Here is a 21,202-nt window from a genome sequence, read left to right as displayed (position 1 = left end):
AGGTATATGCATGCTGATTCTGAAAGGCAGATTTGATTTTCGGGTGGTTTGTCCTCCTTCTGACAGCACTGCTGTGGGTTTTCAAATATTCCAAATTAGGGTTTCTTGTGTCCTTGTAATGAGTCTAAACAGGTTGTAAATACATAGAAAAGCCATTTAGACATGGGGCTTTTACACACAGCTAAATTTTTGGCATCAAACAAAACATAGAACTTGAAAGGACTTCTTGCAGAGTCTTTGTCTAAACCAATTAAAAGGCCATAAGTATTTTTTAATCTTTCAATGTAAACTTAGGAATACAGGAGAAAGTGGAGGAAAATAACCAAAAATTATTTTAATGTTGTAATAGCTAGAAAGCTAGGCAGCTCTACCTCATGGAAAGACCTTATTATTTCTTGTATTAACTTAGCAATTAGTTTTGAAAAAAAATATGGCTCCCTGTCACAGGAAATAACAAAGCTCACTTAAATCTTGATGTCAGCTTGAATTAATTTATTTTAGACTGGTGGCAATATCCCATGAAGCTGCTGTATTTTTAATTATTAGGCATATAAGCAGCAGTCTTAATAAATCCCTACAGTAAGGATAATGGCAACATAATTTTCCTTTCTGCTCTCTCAGAGGCAGTACTACTACATTTATTCTAAGGGCAGTGTTCAGATAGGAGACCAAACTGTTGAAGCATCTGAAGACAATTGTTCAGCAAGAATTAAAAGCAGAACAGATCTGTGAGGTTCTCATCTGGAAGGACAAAGCCCTTCTGTACTGGAAACAGTACTCGGCCCTGAAGGTTTACTGGATGAGTTTTGGTACCACAGAGCTTTTTTAGTCCATCTAGGATGCTGGTGTACTAGCAAAAGCTAGTCATGTGAAATTAGGTAAGGAGATTATTTTCCACTTGCCTTCATATATATGTCAAATAGGGAAAAAAGCCAAGCAGCCAATATGTTGCTGTTCTGATGGGATTAGGAAAACTCACATCACAGAGAGGCAATAAAGCTATTTAGCACCTGGTTCCCCACCCCAACTCTCTTAGATCTGCCAGAATCTTTGCTACCACAGGGAAAAGTAATTTTTAACTAGAGGAAACCTTTACAAAAGCATGGTAAGGCAATTAAGCTTTTTGGATTGGCTTACCAGAAAGCTCCCTCTACTGAGGAAATTTTAACTAATACAAAGGCCCAGCAAAAACATTTTTAAAAGAAGCTAATTCTTTCCCACCAGATACTAGTTTGTCGGGTGGGTTTTTTTGGTGGGGTCTTTTGGGTTTTTTTTGCTTTTTTTTTCTTTTCTTTTTTCTTGCAAAGCACAAATAATGGCATTTGGAAGGTTCCATAGGTGGTGCTTAAATAACAATTCAGCATGCAGACCACATCTGCAGAATGATCCAGATCTTACAAATGAAGGGCATAATTCAGTTTGCTACATGCCAATTTTATCTTCCACAGGTTATAACAATGGAAGTTGTAAATGCAGGAAAAAACACTTGGGATATATATTAGCTCACTTTATTTCTACAGTTTCTGCTGAGAGGAAATTACTTGCAGAATCCCAGTTCTCACTTATATTAAGCTCTTATTCCTGTCCCTGGTCCACCAGATGCATCATCTTTATAAACTTCATCTGCTGGTCCACAGAGAAAGGACAGGAGGTGCTGCTGTCAGTATTAGTACACATAGCACATTTCATGAAAAGGATTTATTCTGATTTAAAACTTCTGATCACCATGGACCAGGTAACTTGTGAAAATATATCATTACAAGAGAACTTTTTAGAGTTTGTTGTATCATCTGTCTGAGTTAATCAAATCAGGTGGACCTAGACAAATCTTAAGCAGTCTGTTAATTAGGATGTATGATAATCCCAATCTGTGTGATAACTTGGAGAAGCACCATTTTCAGATTTTTGTCACACCATTAAAAAAAAAAAAAATTACTAAACCCATGAAACCTAGTATCTAAAGACAGCTATTACGGAGGAGGTGTTTCCCTTCAGTAAATGCAAGGATTTATTTTTGTTTTGTCTTTTTTTCTGATCAAGATTTCCCATCTGCTATGTTATGAACTAAGAGAATTTGCCAGAGAGCTCTCCTCAGATTTCGTTTGACAATCACTTGGACAAGAAAGGTCACTTTTCTGCCAGGTGTCTCTCAGGTTCAGTTGCACTGCCTCAACCATAATAAAACCACAGCAGTGCAGTAAGAGCAATAATAATCAACTTTTGATGTCTAGGTGTGGTCCTTTTTTGATCTGATGGTGGCACAAACCCCAGCTCTGTGTCCCCAACACTCCACAATTTCCCCATACGTGTTACAACTTCCATTGTTACAACCTGTGGAAGATAAAATTAGCAAATTCTGAGCCACCTTGATGCTTTTCTGACTGTGGACCTACTGGTGGGGTTTCTCCATTCTACAGCACTCCAGACTAACTCATGCTCTTCTGCTGTGGAAAGCCTTTCTTCAAACACATATTCTATCCAAAAGCAGGCAGGCTGCAGAGAACACATGGACACACAGAAAGGCTAACAGAGAAGAGCAGACTGGTTATACCCTGCTTCTAATAGATGAGATGAGACTCTGCACTGCTCCTTACAGAGGATTCAGAAAAGTTTTAGAATGCCTCTGCTAGTCAACTGTGTGGCATATGTGTGGTTCCTTATTAAGACACAGTAAGATTATCAGAGCCTGGAGCCTTCCAAAACCCTGCTTTTCCATATGGAGCCTGTCACATTCCATGTTTTTTATTCAGACACTCCAGGTCTGTATAACCTCAAGTAAAAAAAAAATAAAAATATACAAAGCCCTCATGAAGATACTCTATCAAGGTAGGGAATATGTTTCTCTCACAATTAAAACAAAAAAGGGGAAGGCAGGGTGAACCATCTCAACACCAGATGGTGAGCAAGATATGAGTAGGAAGCAGAATCCAGGTCTGCCTCCTGCTTCCTCACCTGATGAATTCCCTCACCTACAGAGTAAGGAAGAAATTTACTCCCCCCATATACTGTAAAAATATAACTACTAACAAGGCCTTAAATATAGATAGATATCTGTTATATAAGGCATGGAGGGACATGAAGGAAATACCATTTTTCTCTGCAGCAGAATTCATTTATTCATTTTCTACCTTTATATGTATATACACTAAAGCTCTGCTTTGAAGTTCTTGTCCTTCATAAGCCAGCCTTCCAAAGACATTTGAAATGCACAGAATCAGCATCAGCAATCATCCAGGAAAATGGAAGTGTTCAAATAATTTTGGAAGCCACGATAATGTCTTTATAACCGAAATGAAAAGTGTGCAAGTATCAGACAGCTCATGAGATTCAGCACAATTCAGAAGCCATTGCCTGGTTTTGTCAATCAGATTGCATACATTCACTTTCTATTTTAAAAAGTAATTCTGAGAACTAACACTTTTCCACTGAAGTAATGCTGGTACAGCAACTTTCACTGTGGTACAGAAAGGCTATAAGGATGAGCAGTGTATTTATGTGCCTTTTAAAAGCCAGAGCAGTACATCTGAACTGGGAGAAGCAGAATCTTTGTGTGACAAGAATTAATAAAGCCCATGTAAAGGTCAAACTGCATACTGGAAGGCACCCAGTTATAAGCAGTGAGAGAGTTTAGAAGTGGTGCTGATCTCTATTTGAATTCTGGTAGCACCCATCATCTGCACCTGAGATTCAGACAGAATTGAGAAGCAGTCCTTCCCAAGAGGCTCCATACTCAAACATAAAAGAATTGCCCTCAGAGTGTATTATATTTCAACAGCAAGGAATTAGGGCATGAAGAGTTTAACACAGCTACCCGCAGACAGATGATCTGAAGGAAAGCTGTGAACTAATGCACAACTTTCAGAATTTTTGAGGCAGTAGTTTCCTCACATGGCTCTCTAATATCAGTAACTGGTGCCTTGGAGCGATTGCAGCTGTGGGACTGACACTGCCAAAATCAACACAAGCCTTCAAGAGCTGATATATATACACTCACATAACACAGTGTTCATCATCCCTTTGAAAGTCAGCAGATTTAAAGAAAGCACTAAAAAAAGCCTGCAGGGCTGGAGTCCTGGCTATCTCAGGACCAAACACTTCTGTCCTGAAACTCCTTCTTTAACTTTTTGCATGTCCAGGTTACTCTAGATGCTATTACTGTAGCTAGCCCAGGCTGATAACCTAAAAGGTTTGACTTCCATTAAGCCTGCTATCAAAAGTAAGCTGTCACTAAAAACAAGTATCACAAGAGCGATACAGGCATTACAGTGAGCTCACCAAAGCGCATGATTCTGAGCTGAGCTCTGCATTTTTTCTCAGGCTCTTATTTGTGAAGAAAAACAATGAAAAAGATAAGAGTATTCAACTTTGAGGTGCTCCAGGGATCAAACTGCTGCCCATGGCTTCACCTCATGACAGGACTTAGGGAAAGGAGTGCCAGACTTTCCTTGTTCTCAGGGAGGGACAAGAGGCTGGGGACACAAGCGAGGACATGGGAAATCTTGATTAGACACATGAAAAAAAAATTCACCATCAAAGTGAGACAGGAGCTCTGAAAAGCTGCAGAATTTGCATCCTTGAAAACCTTCAAAACCCAACTGGAAAAGCCTTGAGTAACCTGCCCCTCCTGGTCCTGCTTAGAGAAGGGGACCAGGCTGGAGACCTCCAGAAGTCCCTTACAGCATGAGTTATTCTGTGCCCTCGTTACCAGAGACATTCTCAAGGAGCAGGTGTACATGATAGCACAGCTGCATCCCACACCTCTTAACAGCTTTCAGGCTGGCTCAGCTTCCAGCAGTGCTGCCTTTGCCAGTTCTGCACAACCTGCCATTATACACTTGTTCTGTTTCATCTCTGATCTCCCTCATCAGAGATGCCCACTGCCCTGGGGGAGTCCCAGCCACTACAGCCCCCAGGAGCAGATGGCTAGCACAGCATCCTGACATGTGGGGAGGAATAAATTATATAATTTTTCTGGCTAAATGTTCTATTTATTTATATTTTTTTATGGCATACTGTAAAGACATATCGAGCTTGCTATGGACCTGAGGTCTGTTTTTGCTAGGACTAATTACACTAAGCACTGGAATGCAGTAGTATATGGCCCATGTGATACAGGTATCTGTCAAACAACTTGCAAATTATATGCTGGTATTGTTGTTAAAGATCCTGAATGTTACCCTCCAGTGTTACTAATCCTTTATGCAGATATGTGCTGAATAATTGCCAGTTGGGAATTACGATGACACGTTACATGACTAATTTTTCAAATTATAATCGTGCTGTTCCCCCCACCCTCCTCCTTCTACTTTTTCTGTCAATCTCCTTTCAGTCTATTTTATTGCTGTTGCTCTTGGCAGAACCACCTTCTTCAGTAGCAAGTGGAAAACTTTGAAAGTTGGTAATACAGTATTTAAATGCAGAGAGAACAGACAGAACTACGCTGTTGCAGGTCTCAAACCCAACCCTCACTACCCAAACCCTACGTAATACTGCTTCAAAAGCTGATGTTCCCAAAGGATATTCAACCTCTATAATTTTCCTGATGAGATAAATAACCAGAATTGTCACACTACACTTAGGAGTAAGGCAGACACTTGTTGATGTGTTTTCTGTGTGAGTCATCCAGTTTCTCTATTTAGAGAAACAGTTTCAGGGAGTAACATTCTAAATTGCTAACCCCAAATTCCTGTACATCCAACAGCCCTTTGATCCTAGAAGTGAAACACAAGAAGGAATTTTGACACAGGTCACAGAGCCTAAGGCTCAAAGGCACCAGTTGCAGTGTTTGCTTTTTTAAACATGTAACAGAATTACTTCCCCCAAATCAGGAAAGGCTCAGGATTTCCTAAGCACAGAAACAGAGGCTTTCAAAATGGAGTTGCCAGTGGGCACTTCTTCACAGTATGGCACTACGTTTTTCTCCCCCTCAGGACAGCTTCCAAATGCATTTTTTATCACAACTATCAAAGATCACAGAGGCCTGGTGGGTTTGCAGGATTGGGACAAACTCTCATAAATTGCTTTCTTGCCACTAACACATAGTGATTCACCCCTTACCTTGCCAGAGACTGAAGGTGCTTTTGAGAACTGCAGCTACCTGAGATACAGAGAACCCAAGAAATCCACTGGGTTACAACATCCTGCAAACGCATTGAGACAAAACTATGATTGTGACTACTGATGCAATTTCTACAATCCTTTACACTGATGTCATCTATTGCACAAGAATTCATTTAAGTTTCCATACAGGGAGCACTATTCTACAAGCCCCTCTATTAACCAGCCAGGAATACAAAACAAATCTGCCATAGAAAACTGAAGACAATGCAAGCCAGGATGTGTTCATTATCTTGCTTTACCTCTCATACAATCTCAGAGTGTGACAGATGATAGAAAATAATATTTCTTAATTACATGAAAAAACTCTCTCATTCATTACTAATTATCCTTTGGGGACTTCACCGAAATAGATGGAAGACTCTCAAGCTGAGGTCCTGTAGTAGCACCCCTCAGTATTCACATCAATGAAAAGAAACAGAGATGGAGCCTTGAAGGATGAGTATGGGCATCTGAATTCCACATATGGCCAAGAGACATCACTGAACAGCAAGCTTGACAGAATATTAAGTTTCAAATAATAATAATTATCAGGGCAAACAGTTTTACAGATCCAGAAGCAAAGACCACCTCATTACTTGACAAAGATTGCTTTCCCATAGTGGATGCATTCAGCCAAGGAAGAAAGACCACTTGGTCACAGATGAGCTCCTGAACAACACAGGACTAACAAAACCACTTTGGAAAGAGTTAGCAATTCCTCGTTGGCATCTGAGAACCAAGAGGCCAGAAAATCATACCATACTCATTCCCAGAAACTTATAGTAGATTTAAATATTGGGTGGAGTGGTGGTGTTCTGGTCTTAGCCAGCTTTTATTTAGGCTCTCTGCCAAAATGGGGTCTTCATTTCTGAAGCTGTTTCTGCAAATGAAGCTACAACAACCTGAAATGAATGGAGATGCAAACTGAAAGACAGCATTATGCCACAGATGGTTTTCCCTCTGTGTTAATGTGATTTTATATGTGGATACAAAATAAAAAAAGGAGCTATTAGCTCCCAAGCTAAAATGAACATGATGTTTGGCTGGATAGCTATGAAAAAATATATAGGGTGTGATGTAGGATAGGAAAATGCAGGAAACCTACTTCCAGTACATGTAAGTCTGGCAAGTATTACCACCTATTTCATGATCCTCAAGTGTAGGCTAAGATTTTAAAAGCTGAGGGGGTGAAAGATGGAACAAGATGAACTCTCTAACCAGATTCCATCAGTGCTTACCTAGAGTAAGACTCCCCAGCAACCTAGGTGCAGAGAAGATCTGCAAGTACAATAAAGTACAAGGAAGATTCTGCACATAAATATAGAAAACCCTGCCTCTGGCAGAAAGACAGAGCCATTGCTTTTTCCATCTTCCTTCCTCCCCCAACCAAGTCATGGAAGCAGGATGAGATACTGCCTGATGAAATATGTAAATATACAACCTCATAGATACTTAAGATATCGTGCAGTAAGTGCTTCACTATCTATTTATGTGAGAGATGGGTCTGAAGAATGAGAGCATAGTGGGACTCATTTATTGATAGAGTTAAGCTTTCTAAAAATTGCAAATTAAATTCTCACTTCAACTTCTCTGGTAACACAAGAACCTTTTTAGAGGGTACTGTTCCTGATTGCAAAGTGCATTAGCTAGAGAAAAAGACACATTTGTTATTACTATTCACAGCTAGTGGCTACAAGTTTGGAGGATTTCCAATTTTATCACAAAGGAAAAAAAGCTGAGCTAACCACAGCATTTATAATGCTTCTGAGGGTACCCACACATAATTGGGCAGCTGTTCATGGTTAACAGGATAAATCTTTTGGAGGTAAAGAAGCACCGAGGAAGCACAGAGGGTCTTTAATCCATAGGAAGTGAGATAAAAATAATATGATTTGCCAAAAAAATCTGAATTATTTGTGGAATGTAGAAATAGTCTTTTTGTACAGCTTATAATGATAGAGGCAGAGGGGCACACGGTACAGGTATAAATAGCCTTCTCTGCTGGCAAAGAATATATGGGAGTTAAACCTATGTGGTTCTTACGTAGGACAAGACTTTTCTTTCACTGAACAGACACCCCCTCCAGGTGCCTGCCCAGGTGCTGAAAGTCATAGCAGGCCCCACCAAACATCATGATCCCATCACCTTCAAGGTCAGACTTCCCAAGGAGAAAAAGCAAAGATGATGCACACAGCATGACCCTTTGGGACCAGCAGAGCCCAGGATGACTTCACTGTAGAGGTGGTAACACCAGCATCAGCTGGAGCAAAGTGATATTTCTGTACTTTGTCACAGCTTAATGGTTGCAGAGACCCAGCAGGAGAAAACCTGAAGACTCAGCAAGTGCAGAAATAAACACATATCAAGCCAATTAACAATCTTTCACAATCAGTAATTAAAATATATCCAATGGTATGTCTATGTGAAAGTGCACTCTGCTCTGTTTAAATGCTACCATAGGAGTGCTGGCCACAGTATGACTTTTTGCTTCATTACATACATTTTATGATGGAGAAAAAAGTAATCAGGCACATAACACTTCACATGTGAAATGTCATTTCCCACTGGAAAAATAATTCAACATAGTTGGCATTTAATAGAAACCAAAAAAAAAAAGAAATTCTAATGTGATGATACACAATGAAACTGACTTGACCCAAAAATCAAACATCTGATCTATATAAGAAGTTGAAAAACTCTACTTACACAAGTTTATTTCTGCTAAAAATAAAAATCAGTAAATTTAGTTTTAAAATTTCACTTTTTTATCCACAGGAATTTAACAAGTAACAATTTTATAGATATAAATTTTATTTATAAGAAAAGTTGAACAGCTTTTTCAGATTTACATATTTTGAAAAACATTTCCCAAACAAGATTATGCTAAGAGGATTTTAGAAGCCAAACCTGGAGGGGAAAAACATTAATCAGAAATCAGTCAATGCTGGGCAAGTAAACATACAGTGGTCCTGATGAAGACAAAGAAAGGCTGATGCTCACTGGAGCTGAGGGATGTCCCAGTGCATTCCAAGGCTTGGAATGTATCATTTTACAAATGAAGAAAGGTACAAGCAATATTGAGTCAACCACTGAGGAGCCAGAATGTCAGGCTGACTTTTGATATGACAATTTATTTTTTTTTTTCCTCATCCTTGGAGGAAAATCCTGCCTTGCAATCCTTTACTACTTCACATATTTGTAAATTTGAGCCTTCTAATTAGATATTACCATCTCCTGTTCTCTTGTTCAACCACCACAAACCTCATATCTTCCCTGATTGCCACCAACAAATGTGCTCAGCTACTGTAAGGGGTTATGTTCTCATTTGCTGTTTAAGTGCAGACACTTAATCCTGTGTATGTTTTATTAGCTCTTAATTTGTCATTTTTCCCTGAAAGTCCCTCAGATTTTGCAAAAATGAAAGTCTAAATAAGTCTAATCTGTAATTTGCATGCTGCTTACTGTGTGGAAAAACTGTGTTACATAGATACATATTCTTCTCCTCCCAGTTCAGCAGTCACAACATTTTTGCACAGGATTTACACAGCATTTACTTATTCTAGAGAAAATTATAATTTCTCTTACTACAACTTGCTGGAAGTCCATGGAGCAAAACACAGGCAAGCGTTTACATGTCAGTACCTAAAATAAAGTTGCAATATCCTATCCTCATTCATTCCCTACAAGAATCCAAGCTCTTTCCTGTGCTACTGCAACACGCAAAGCAAAGGTTTTAACCATGCTGACTGCAGCAAATCTTCTCTAATAACAGTACATTAATAATACTTAGCACTTGCCAGCCACAGCTTTTAACTTTCCAGCCACTGAACTCCATGAGCTCAGCATCATTAAATCCATTCTGCACATAGGGAAGCCTGAAACATGGAAACTTCCCAAGGTCACTTGCCAATCAGGTGAACAGCTCGAACTGGAATCCAGAGCTCCTAAAAGACAGATTAGTCCTCCAGGCATTCAGCTGCACACTCACTTTGGAGGCTTCTTAATGCTAAAAAAGATACTTAATTAGCACTGGTATTTAGATTTTTTTAAATAGACGTCTTTCCTACTCTCCCTTGCAGTTCCATTTTTAGATACTTTTCTTAAAAACTGAGTGCAGCATTGCAGTCTGCTGTGTATTATGCAAGTATAGCTTCATTCTGTCTAGCAGAATTGAAATTCTTCACAGTGCATACTTCAGAAATAATTAAGACAGATCAGGATAGCAGAAAACCCTGCAGAGATGAACCTGCCAAAGCAACCAGTTTGCAATTTTCTCTCCCCCTTCAGCTAGGGGACAACAGAATAAACCAAGCGAAAAGATATGGTGTCTGTGATCCACTGGGATGCCAAAGCATGGTAAGGAGAAGGAGATCAAGAGACAGGATACCAAAGAGAGAGAGAGAGAGTGGTGTGAGAAGCCAGGAGGAAGAAAACAAACAGAGCAGCAGGAATTTTTGGAAGGAATTGCATCCATTTTTTTGTACAGCTTGTGAAAATATTTTTCACTGCTATTTATTTTGAATTAGTAAATCCCTTAAGTACAATATGAATTGGATCTTTCAGAAGACTTTTGTAAAAGCAGAACAAGACATGTATGTGTCTAGTGAAGACAACATGCACATGGCAGAGCTAAAATTTTCTCTTTTTTCTATGCCCCACAGTGAGTGAATGCTCCTATCAAATTCTATCTGAAAAAGAAAAACACATCTTCCTGGCATTTACATGACAAAGTCACAGCTTCCAAGTTCTATAGAAGTTCTAATATCGATTCAAGGACCTTAGATGGCAGAAATACACAACTCTCGCAAAAGTACAAGCTGCAAGATGAGGCAGACTACATAAAGATATTTCAGCTTTCCTTTGCCAGATGGTTTTGCCTGCTTGAAATCAAACGATTCCCAAGCAGCATATCTTCATTAGTTTTCCACAACTAAGTCATAAAACCAACTCTTTTGTTATAGCTGGATGCATCAATGAACAATTACAGGGTTCAGTTATTAACTAGGAGTACTTCTTTTTCTCAAGTACCACCCCAAGGTTTTGCCTAATTTCAGTGGGTTTTCTGTTGTTTTCTTTTTCCCCGTAGAGACTGTGAAGCACTTTACACTAATTCTTGCATCAGGTAAGCAGATAAGATGTATCCTTTGGCTGGCTAAAATCATATCTACCATCAACTTTACCATGTTTCCACAAAAATACACTGCACTCTAATGACATTAAAGCAGTGAATTGGTCCCCCAGACAAAACCACCATCTGAAACCAAGATTCCATTTACGACTGTTCCTAGGGCTAACAAAGCTCCACTCTATTTGAATGGTGTCCCGTCTGCCCACTGAATCCAGATTTCTATTTTCTGTTGTAACTTTCATGTTATCAGAAGCCTTGCTCCATTTTTAGAGTAGGGTTAACCCAAATACATACATGCTCCTCAGAGACAAATGTACTGGGCAGTGCAGATAGACTAGACGTTAATAAATTGTCCTCAAGTCTTACTGTAATGTACATTAAAAATAAAATGCATATATAATTAATCTCATTTGATTAATTTTCATGTTCCATTAAAACAATTATACTTGCTCCTGATTCAAATTGTTAGAGGTTAGATAGAACCCAACCTTTCAACTGGGCATCACAAGAAACTCAAAGAAAATGTAAAAAACATCCAAAATTAACTCTGTGTTGAGTATCTCTTAAGAGAAATTAAATTCTCTTGCTTTCTGATTTCCACAGCAGTTGTCAAACTGGGAGTGTGAAGGAAGGAGAAAGAAAAAAAAAAAACAAACCAAAACAAGCAGTTCTCTCAGTTATTCAAATAACTCTGTGCTGCAAACGAATAGCATGAAACTTTTTGAGACCCATTTTGAGCTGACTGAAACATGTTTGAATTTGGACTGCACAAAGTATGAGTGTATGCAGGAGGCTGTGTTTTCATTAGCTAATTCAGAAGAAAAGGAGCAGTGCCTGGCAAAGGACCACCATCAACAAAGCAGCTCCTATGAAGAAGAATAATGACTTCCTACAGACCAGGTGATGCCCCCTGCTCACAGCTTGGCTCAAGGGTGATAATCAAGAGGCCACCAGGTGAATTATCATCTGACAGCAGGCTTTGAGAACAACTGAGAGAATGACACAGCAGATGGATGTGAAGGCATGAAAGGATTAGGTGTCCATGCTTCCACTCACAACAGAGACAGAGACCAGGACACAGAAATCAAAATGGGGGGGGGGGGATCCATGCAGGAGACTCATGAAAAGCTGAGGTGGACAGCCAGATGTTTGTGTGTCTTATTTTGAACGGGTCTGTACATAACCCTCCTGCAATCCAGAAGGTAAAATGTTATTGTTTTAGAAAACCTGAAAAAATATTCATTTTAATGGAATGTATATTTTGTTTTGTTTTGTTTTCCAGAGCAGAGAATTACTAGAAGGGGGTAGCTGGGATTTGGCACCTTGGGGACTGGAAAAGTGGTCTCAAAACAAATGGAAAGCTTGCCCTATTTCTAATAAATGAGCAAAGAACTCCACATCTTACACCAACATTTTTACTCTAGAATGCAAGAAAACTAGAATGTACTCAGTTAAAGGACTTAAGGAGCTACAGACTTCAGCAAGGTGCCCAAACACATTAGGTTATGGGCATCTAACACAAAGATGTCATACAAAGCTTTGTAAGAAACAGAAATGTACTGTACACAAAATGAAAACTTGAAATTAATAACATACAGTTTTATCATAACAGAGTTAGAAATTAAGATGACACACATATAAGAGGAAAATATCCTTTGAATGTTAGTATAAAGAGATAAATCTAAACCAAAGTGCACCAGGAGAATATGTGCTAAAACTGGAAAATTGGGAGACTGAAGGAAGGTTCTTCTGTTCCTCACAAGATCTATACAATGAGGACAAACATCAAAATTTTCACTGTCTTATTGATGAGTTTACAGGGTTTCGAAGACAAAAAGGCTAAATTTTGGGCCAATTTTCTACTCCTGTTTTATGTTTCAAATGCTGGCCTGTGTATCTGATCACTACCAAATGTTAATGTACCTGTCTGCCTTGGAAGATGAAAACCAACTACCAAAGAACAGGTATCTCCACTAGGGTCATGCCTTGAGATGATAACTCAGTATGACAGGAATTGACCAGGAGATGATTTACAGTCTGCCAAAGTCAATGCCACTCTTTTGGAGGAAGATAACGGGAAAAAAATACCCTCAAGAAAAAGGTACATCTCCCAGAGGAGTTTTAAATTCCTTATCCAACTCAAGCAATGTTTATCAGCTTTCAAAAAACATTTCAGCCATCCCCAAGTCATTGCTTCTGCTGCCCACATCATATAGGAGTTAGTCTCATGCTCTAATGTATACAGTGAGCCATCTTTATAAAGAATTATGCTGACAATGCATTATAGCCTTTTGTACAGCAAGAAGCTGCTTCTGACATCAGAGAATTGATTGACACATTCTTAATACTAGAAATAAAACTCAGGATTATTTGATCATGGCTCTAGAGCAGAGTTGAAGAGCACAAACATCATTTCAGGAAGTCTGAAATGCATCTGTTTGTACATTTCTCTAAACTAAAGGTACAAACAACTAAACTCTTTCTGCTCACCAGAGTATTACAACATTACCTCTTGTAGAATAATGCAAAAATGTATAGGGAGATGAAGAAAAAAAGGAGAAAAACCTGAAAATGGAGTCCTCTGAAGATGCTTCCAGCTCACTGCTGTGCAGTAAGATGTACAGACAAGCAACAGCTAAACAGAAAACCAACTCCATTACTTTTACTCTCTTATTAAGGGAAGAAAAATAAAAAGAAAAGACAGAAGAAGAGCTGGGGAAGGACAGAAGAGTACAGGTCAGGCTCCATCTGAAGAGGGACAGGAACTCACATGAGGCTGTGGTGTTTTTCCCCAGAAGAAATACTGACAGAGAGGTAAAAAAAATAAAAAAACACCCCACCCCTCAAAACAAGAAAATAGCCCCTACCAAACCAAAACATCTTAGAAGAGCCTGAAGAATGACAGCCTCTGCTTTCCCTACAGAGATCTGTAAATCCCACAGTCCAATTAATAAAAGAGATAATAAAATGATTAGCAGCAGTGTTAGTTAATTTATGCACTGAAAAATACCTCAAGCAGTGTCTCTGGTCTCATAAATAAAGAAAATGTTTATCGCTGAGTTACAGGTGGGTGACTAAAGGGTGCACAGGATCATGGGAAAAGCATTGACTTCAAGGGCCAGAAATAACATCTTTATTACATAGCTAGAGATTTTTCTTCTGAAATTAAATTCTTCTGAGGCTTTTTTTTTTGTCAGAATCAGCAAAAATTATTTTCAGTGCAGTTCATCAGCATCCACAAACCTGTCTGCCTGTTCCGCTGCCCATGAGGGTGAACTCAGGACAAGAAGAAGAACGAAGCATAACATGAAATGGTTGAATAACTAAGTAGGAACAAGCACTGACTCCACAGCACCCTGTGTTGCTGGAAAAGATACTGCTGTCATTTTTCTGCCTCCTCACTGGGGGAAAGTGTGTAGGTTTTCTAAGGTAACATAAGGAGCAGGAGCAGGTGCCCTGGAGAATACATCTGCCTTCTGGTTCAAGGGCTGGCATTTGGAGACATAGCATCATCTACCTGGGATCCCTATGATTTTAAGGCCCTGTGTCAAAGGGCACACACTTCATTCACAGAGAGTATGTGAAAGCTTAAACTTCAAGTGAATCTTGGTGGGAAACAAGTGGGGGCAGAGAGTCTGTGAGCACAGAAATATATAGCATCAGAAAAGGACTCAGTTCTTGTGATCAGTTTGTGTTCTCCACCAAAGGGAAAGGCAACCATTTTTGTCACATTTTAGCAGCTGCTTTAATAACCAATGTTCAAATTTAAACTATGACAAACTGAGCTATTTCATTCACCCCTTTTTGTCTGATTAAAAAGGCCTTGGTCAGTGCTACACCACCACAGCAATGGCTGCTTTTGGAACCTGGCTTGCAATGCAGAGAAGGACTATCACAGTAACTGTCTGAGGGCCCCTTGGTTCCTATTATGTGCTTGGTTTTTTTTTATTTTTTTTTTACTGGTGCTATCTTTAAATATCATGGCTCCATTAGTCTCAAAAGGTTGAGTTCATAAATCCCTAATACCCTCTGCAAATAGAAGCTTGGCAGAGTTTTCTTAACAGATGTTAAGAATCGTAACGGGTTGCGCTGCTATTTTATCTGGTTATTTGCCAAAGTAAGCCCAAAGCATCCCCACCAATAAGCTGGCATTTAGAAAAACACTCCAAAAGACAGTGGCAGCTGGATGATCTATTCACTAATATTCTTCCTTCCACTCCTCACCCATCAGTGGGATTTGCTGCAAAATGATTAAGTGCCTTACCACCATCTGCGCTCAGGTTCCATTAGTAACCCAAGTGTTTCAGGAGCTCCCCGCCCTGCACAAGTGATATCCAATTGCTGCTTGCTGATTCATCAGTCCAGCTAAGCAAGCTTGGAGAATGTGACAGGTAACCAAACACTCTTGGAACAAATTAACCTCTGCAAAAACCAGACATGTCACAACTCAGGAACAAATCAACCCCTACATAAGCAGGTACTTTGTGTCCTGTCCTGCCAGTGTTAGCTACTGACAAATACCAGGAAAAGCTCAGGTCAGGCCACAGCTGCTTTACACAGGTCACTGAACAATAGGCCCTTACCTTGCTTGCTGGCAGACACTGCAAATCCAAGCCTTTTCCTTCTTGTGGTAAGAACAGCAGCTCTTGCAGATGTTGTACTTGCAGTCCTGGCACTGTCGCTTGCTGTTGATAAGAAATGTGAAGGGGGAACAGCAGCGAATGCAGCAGTGCTCATTGAACTTCTCTTGTTTAGAAAGGATGCTGCACTTGTTGCCCTCTTCATCCAGCTTCTGCTTCATTTCACTGGAACAAAAAGAACACAAATATAATCAAACTTTCAATGGGAAATCTCCTCTTTGCCTTTCACCTCTTCCCACATATTCATGATTCTCTCTTCAAATAACTTTTGCAGGTGTGAAACGAATGTCAGAAATGCATATTCTAAATCCAGTACCAGAAGCAAAAACTCCTATGTTTCCTGGAAGTCACCACTAGCTGACCCATTTAAATTCTCTGAGCCAGGACAACCCATTTCCTTACTCTCAGCTCCCATGAGACAACCCACTGCTTCCAGTGCTCCAGCTGTGCAAGGCTTTAGTGTCATTTGACAATTCAGGCTGCTTTCAAAAAACCTCACAAATTAAAAAAAACAGTCTGTGAAAGTCAAAAGGTTTGGTGCACAGTAATAAAAAATTCTACTCATAAACATTTTGAAAACAAAAGTGCCAAATTTGCTTTGTTCTGACCTCTGGGGTCAGATTATTCATGATAGCTCCAATTTGCCAATGAATGTTAATCACATACTTAATTTCAGAGATCTGGGTGTTTTACTTGTTAGGAGTAATACTGAGCTAACTGTTAGTGAAACTGTGAAGTCCTCCTGAAGTTTTCTGTATTCCAACAGAAGAGTTTATTTATTAAAAACAAAAATTAAAATAAATTTGCGCGCCTGGTATTCAGTAATTTGCATTCTCCCACCTTTGATATTTTACAAATTGAGCAATAAATTCCACAATGCCAGTAATAAACAACATCCAAAAAGAACTGTGTAAGTAGACAAGTCTGCAAACTCATCACACAGCTTCTGGCATGTGCAACTAGGATATATATTGCATACTTACTCAGGAACTCAACCAAGATAATCTATAAGCATCATTACAAGCCAAGCCTGGAATGCTAAAATGACTCGCATTACTAGGCCATACATCTTCTTATTTGCAATTTCTGCCTGAGATTCATAACTCAGAATAAACCCAGCCTATTTTATGAAAGTCTGACAGTTCAATTCTAAACCTGAAGCCTAAAAGGCAATTAAGGCAGTGATCTAAAGCATAGAATTTTTGAACTTGCACATACATCATACTTAAAGATATTCCAGATACACACCTTTTACAAATTTAAAACTTCAAACCCATATATGCTTCTGTCGTTTGTCCCCTATACAAAGGTTTGGCTATGCTAAACCAGATGGTCAAACTAAAGAAACACTCTTTGAAGTTTCAAGTAAATAAGCTTTCCATATGATTTTTGTCCAGAGTGCAAAACTTAACTGTTTTTCCACATTTTACAGAGTGCTAAAGGTGAAAAAGGTAAAAGATTATCATGTAAGAGAGGAAATGACTGAATTTCACAAGTCAAACTGGCTTCCTCATCCAAACTGCTAGAACTATCCCATGGATCCAACAGGATGGTTAGACTAGTTTACCTTATTCTCATTCCTCCCTCCTATCATGATACCACATCAACCATCTTCCTAGGGGAATAGAAGTGAGCTGTTTCCCACATCACTCCTCCATCCACATCACACATCCTACTCTGCAGCAACAGAGTGAGGCAGAGCAACACTCCCGAACAGGAGGTCAGGCAGGAAACCATGCTCCCAGGAGAGAAGCTGGTGAAGGTGAGGGCTATCTGATACAATGAAGTTTTCTGGCATGAAGAAGTGTCACGAGCCCAATCCAGCTATAATCTTTGCTTCAGGCTGGAGACTCCAAGCATCAGATACTGGCCTCCTTGTCAGCTAAGAACAGCTAAGGAGTCAAGGTCAGGAAGAACAGCAAAAGAAGAGAATTATCTTGTCCTCACACAGCCCTATTATCTCCCAGAATTAGTAAGACTGATATTTGGTAGTATCAGCCTGCACACTACACATTGGCATGCTCAATGGCATTTTGAACCCTCATTAGGGCTCTTGTGCATGATAGGAAGATAAATCACTGAAGCAAAGCCACCTATTAAAGCGCAGCAATAATGCTCACATAATATAAAAACAGGCAGTTTCACAACAGAGCTAATAAAGCCTGGTACCTAAAAAAAAAAACTAAGCACACACTGAAACCTTTCCATTGGTACAGGCATTAATTACATCCTTCTCCTCTGTCTGTCTGCCAACATCATTACAGTGGTAGAACCTTAATATCATTAAAGCATCTGCCTCACCGTTAAATAGGACTAAAATTGGCCAACAGATTCAAAAAGTCAATAGGGTTGGACAGGCTGAGAGAGAGCATGATAGAAAAAGCCTCATTTCCACAGGAAACCAGGCAGAACAGAGAAGAAAGCAATACTCATCCCTCTGATGACTGTAACAAATTAAGGCCCTGGTGCACTGCCTGCCAAAGGCTATTCTAGTTTCTATGGGGAGTCAAATGGCAAAGGGGACTGTCAACAGGACTCGTCAGCTGAAGCCAAAAGGCCAGTCCTCACACACTTTTCTTGGAAATAAAATATGGATTTTCCATGAAGGTGCAGTGCTGCACAACACCAGTGGGCAACTGAGTCTGCCTGGTTTGAGGAAAATTACATAGGCAAAGGGGAAAAAAGGGTCTCTTTTATTCTCAGCAATACTGAGATACATGGCTTCAGCTGAATGTGAGGTTTGCACCTTCAGCTCGCTAAGGTAAACAGGATGATTAATTAATGTGAGCTCCCATCTCAATATGCTGAGAAAGCTTGTAGTGCTGGAACCCAGGAGGTACAAGCTGAAGATTGAGGCATCTCAAGCTTGAAAGTCTCAGGCTTTTACCTTCAGGACATTCAAAAAGCTTGGTGCAAGCAGCTGTAACAATGGGCTATGGAATGGGCAGCAGCCGGTTACACTGATCCTCTCATGCAGTGAAACTTGCTTCCAAAAGGGTGACAGTCCCCTGCCCATGAGCTGACTTTCCATAAGAGGCAGGTCAAACCAGACAGCCGTGGCAAACATTACCCCTTCTTCTCCATTGCAACTCCATTTCCCCACCAAAACACAGATGAGGGGAATGGGAAAGAGAAAAGGGGGAAAATGTCTGTGCACTCAGGCTTATTTACTTCCCCTGCAGCATTACTTCCCCAAGGAACATAATGTATTTATAGGTATGCACATAATATGTGTCCAAATAAAACAAGCAACAAAAAAAGACTGCACAAAAAATATTCCCTTTTGGGCGAAGGAATGAAGAGTGGGAACCACAAATGACAGAATTTATTCACATCACTTAATTCACAACTGAGGATACTCAGCTATTACGGTTATGTGCAACATAGTAATAACAATCTGTGGAGAAGAGAACTCCTGCTGTTTGAATGAATCTAAGATTGGATTTCATTTTGGTTTTTGAGTGGCTGCATTTCACTGATTGCCCATACAAAGAAAAAACACAAAGAATACTCAATAGATACCAAAATATCTGTCACCAAGACTACTTCTGTCAACGAACATTTTATCTAACTATAAGTTTCAAAATACACAGATGCATATTTAGCTTTTTCCAGAGGCTTGCATTAATTCATCTGCAAGAGTCTGCATAATAAATATATAATCTATTTCAGTCATTGATCCGGGAGATAGATTCTGGGCATGTAATCTCACAATAAGTCAGGTTAAGAATACTTTCTAGCACAATGCTTTGGATGTAGGTTTTGCTATTATATTCTGAAGGTGAATAGTCATCTTTCCCCTCTTCACCAACTATATTTTTTGCTGCTTTTTTTTTTTTTTAAATTATTTAAATGGCTTCCGTTGCTATGATTTTTTTTTTAGTGTCTTAGAACTGAACTCATGAGAAATACAGTATTCTGCTTTGCTGGTTTGTACAGTGGTTTAAAAATGATACAGTAGGTAAGGTATCATGCTATGCTGAAGAAAGGTATTGCACAGCAAATTGTTAAGGAAGATATGGCTTGAATGTGGCTGGTGAGTCGAGTAGAAACACAGCACATCTCATTGCATGACAGTGCTCCAGCAGCTGGGCAACAGCATCTCTAAAATACCTTGTCTGATCATTCACCTTTGGACTATGAATCGGCAGTCCCCCTTTTTTTATACAAATAACACTGCTTCAGAATTGTAAATGTAGGACAAACCTGGAAAACTGAAGCTACAGGATTTGTTTTCCTTGCTCCTCACTGCCTGTGATTTGTCAAAAGTCACCACCTTTTTACATGTTTTGGTTTATCTGCTGTACAAAAGCAGCAACAGTAAAACTTGAAACGGGAATAATAAGCTTGCTTGCTTAAATGTATAGAGAAATATATAACAAACATCTTCACAGCATCTTTAATTTAGTGGACATATAATCCTCAGCACTGTTGTATCCTTGTAAGCAATACATTTACAACTAATAGTCACACCAAATGATCTTCAACCTCGTATTTTTAACCACAAGACCTCATTGCCTTAGCTAGATAAAACTTGTACAATATATAGCTAATTGAATTCCTACTTATTAGCAAGTATGATAGGGTGTATTTGGTGTAGGTCTACAATACTGAATGCTCTGTTAGAGCTCTAGGCAGGCTTATTCTAGTGGGATTCAGCACAATCGAGGCATTTCTTCCCTGTGATTGCAAAATTTCAGGTTCAGGCTGGCAGGTTACAAGAAAGTTGGGGAAAGGCTTTTTACATGGGTGTGCAGCGAGAGGACAAGGGGAAATTATTTCAAACCTGAAATTCTTTCCTGTGAAGGTGGTGAGATGCTGGAACAGATTGCCAAAGGAAGTTGTGGCTTTCCTCTCCCTGAAAGTGTTCAAGGTTGGATAGGGTCTTGAGCAACTTCATCTAGTGGAACCTGTCCCTTCCCATGTGGGGGGGTTGGAACGAACTGATCTTTAAGGTCTCTTCTAACCCTAGCCATTCTATAAGGTTCAACCATAATTCTTCAAAATTTGCCAAAAAAAATGCCTTCTCCCTCAATAAACTTCAAAAAAAGTGGTTACTGTACATAACTGCACCTCCTGAATACAGAAATACAAGTCTGTTGAAAAGTTTTCTGCTTCTTTGCTTCTTTTTTTTCCACCAAGCCCTCTTTTAGAGAAGTGTGATAAGGATGCTTATTTTTTTTTCTCTGAGCTACAGTTTGATATTGACAAAACTCAATGGTTATAATTATTCTGTAGTTTAATAAGTGAAACAACTTCCCCCCAAAAGGCATTATTGTGATTACACACTCAAGTGCTGGGGGCAGGTGGAGCTATAACCTCAAACTGCAAAGTC

The 21,202-nt window shown here is 39.5% G+C and overlaps 1 protein-coding gene across 2 annotated transcripts in view; it reads right to left on the bottom strand.

Moving 5' to 3' along the window:
- MYRIP (myosin VIIA and Rab interacting protein) overlaps positions 1 to 21,202 on the bottom strand; it is a 207,252-nt gene that overhangs the window by 100,805 nt on the left and 85,245 nt on the right. For both annotated transcript variants that reach the window (XM_030445027.1, XM_030445026.1), the window contains exon 2: positions 15,811 to 16,032. In XM_030445027.1, the coding sequence (XP_030300887.1) occupies positions 15,811 to 16,032 (222 nt within the window). The remainder of the gene's footprint in view (positions 1 to 15,810; positions 16,033 to 21,202) is intronic.

Source organism: Calypte anna, chromosome 2 (assembly GCF_003957555.1).
Source record: "Calypte anna isolate BGI_N300 chromosome 2, bCalAnn1_v1.p, whole genome shotgun sequence".
NCBI lineage: Eukaryota > Metazoa > Chordata > Aves > Apodiformes > Trochilidae > Calypte > Calypte anna.
This window is presented reverse-complemented; position numbering and strand designations above follow the sequence as displayed.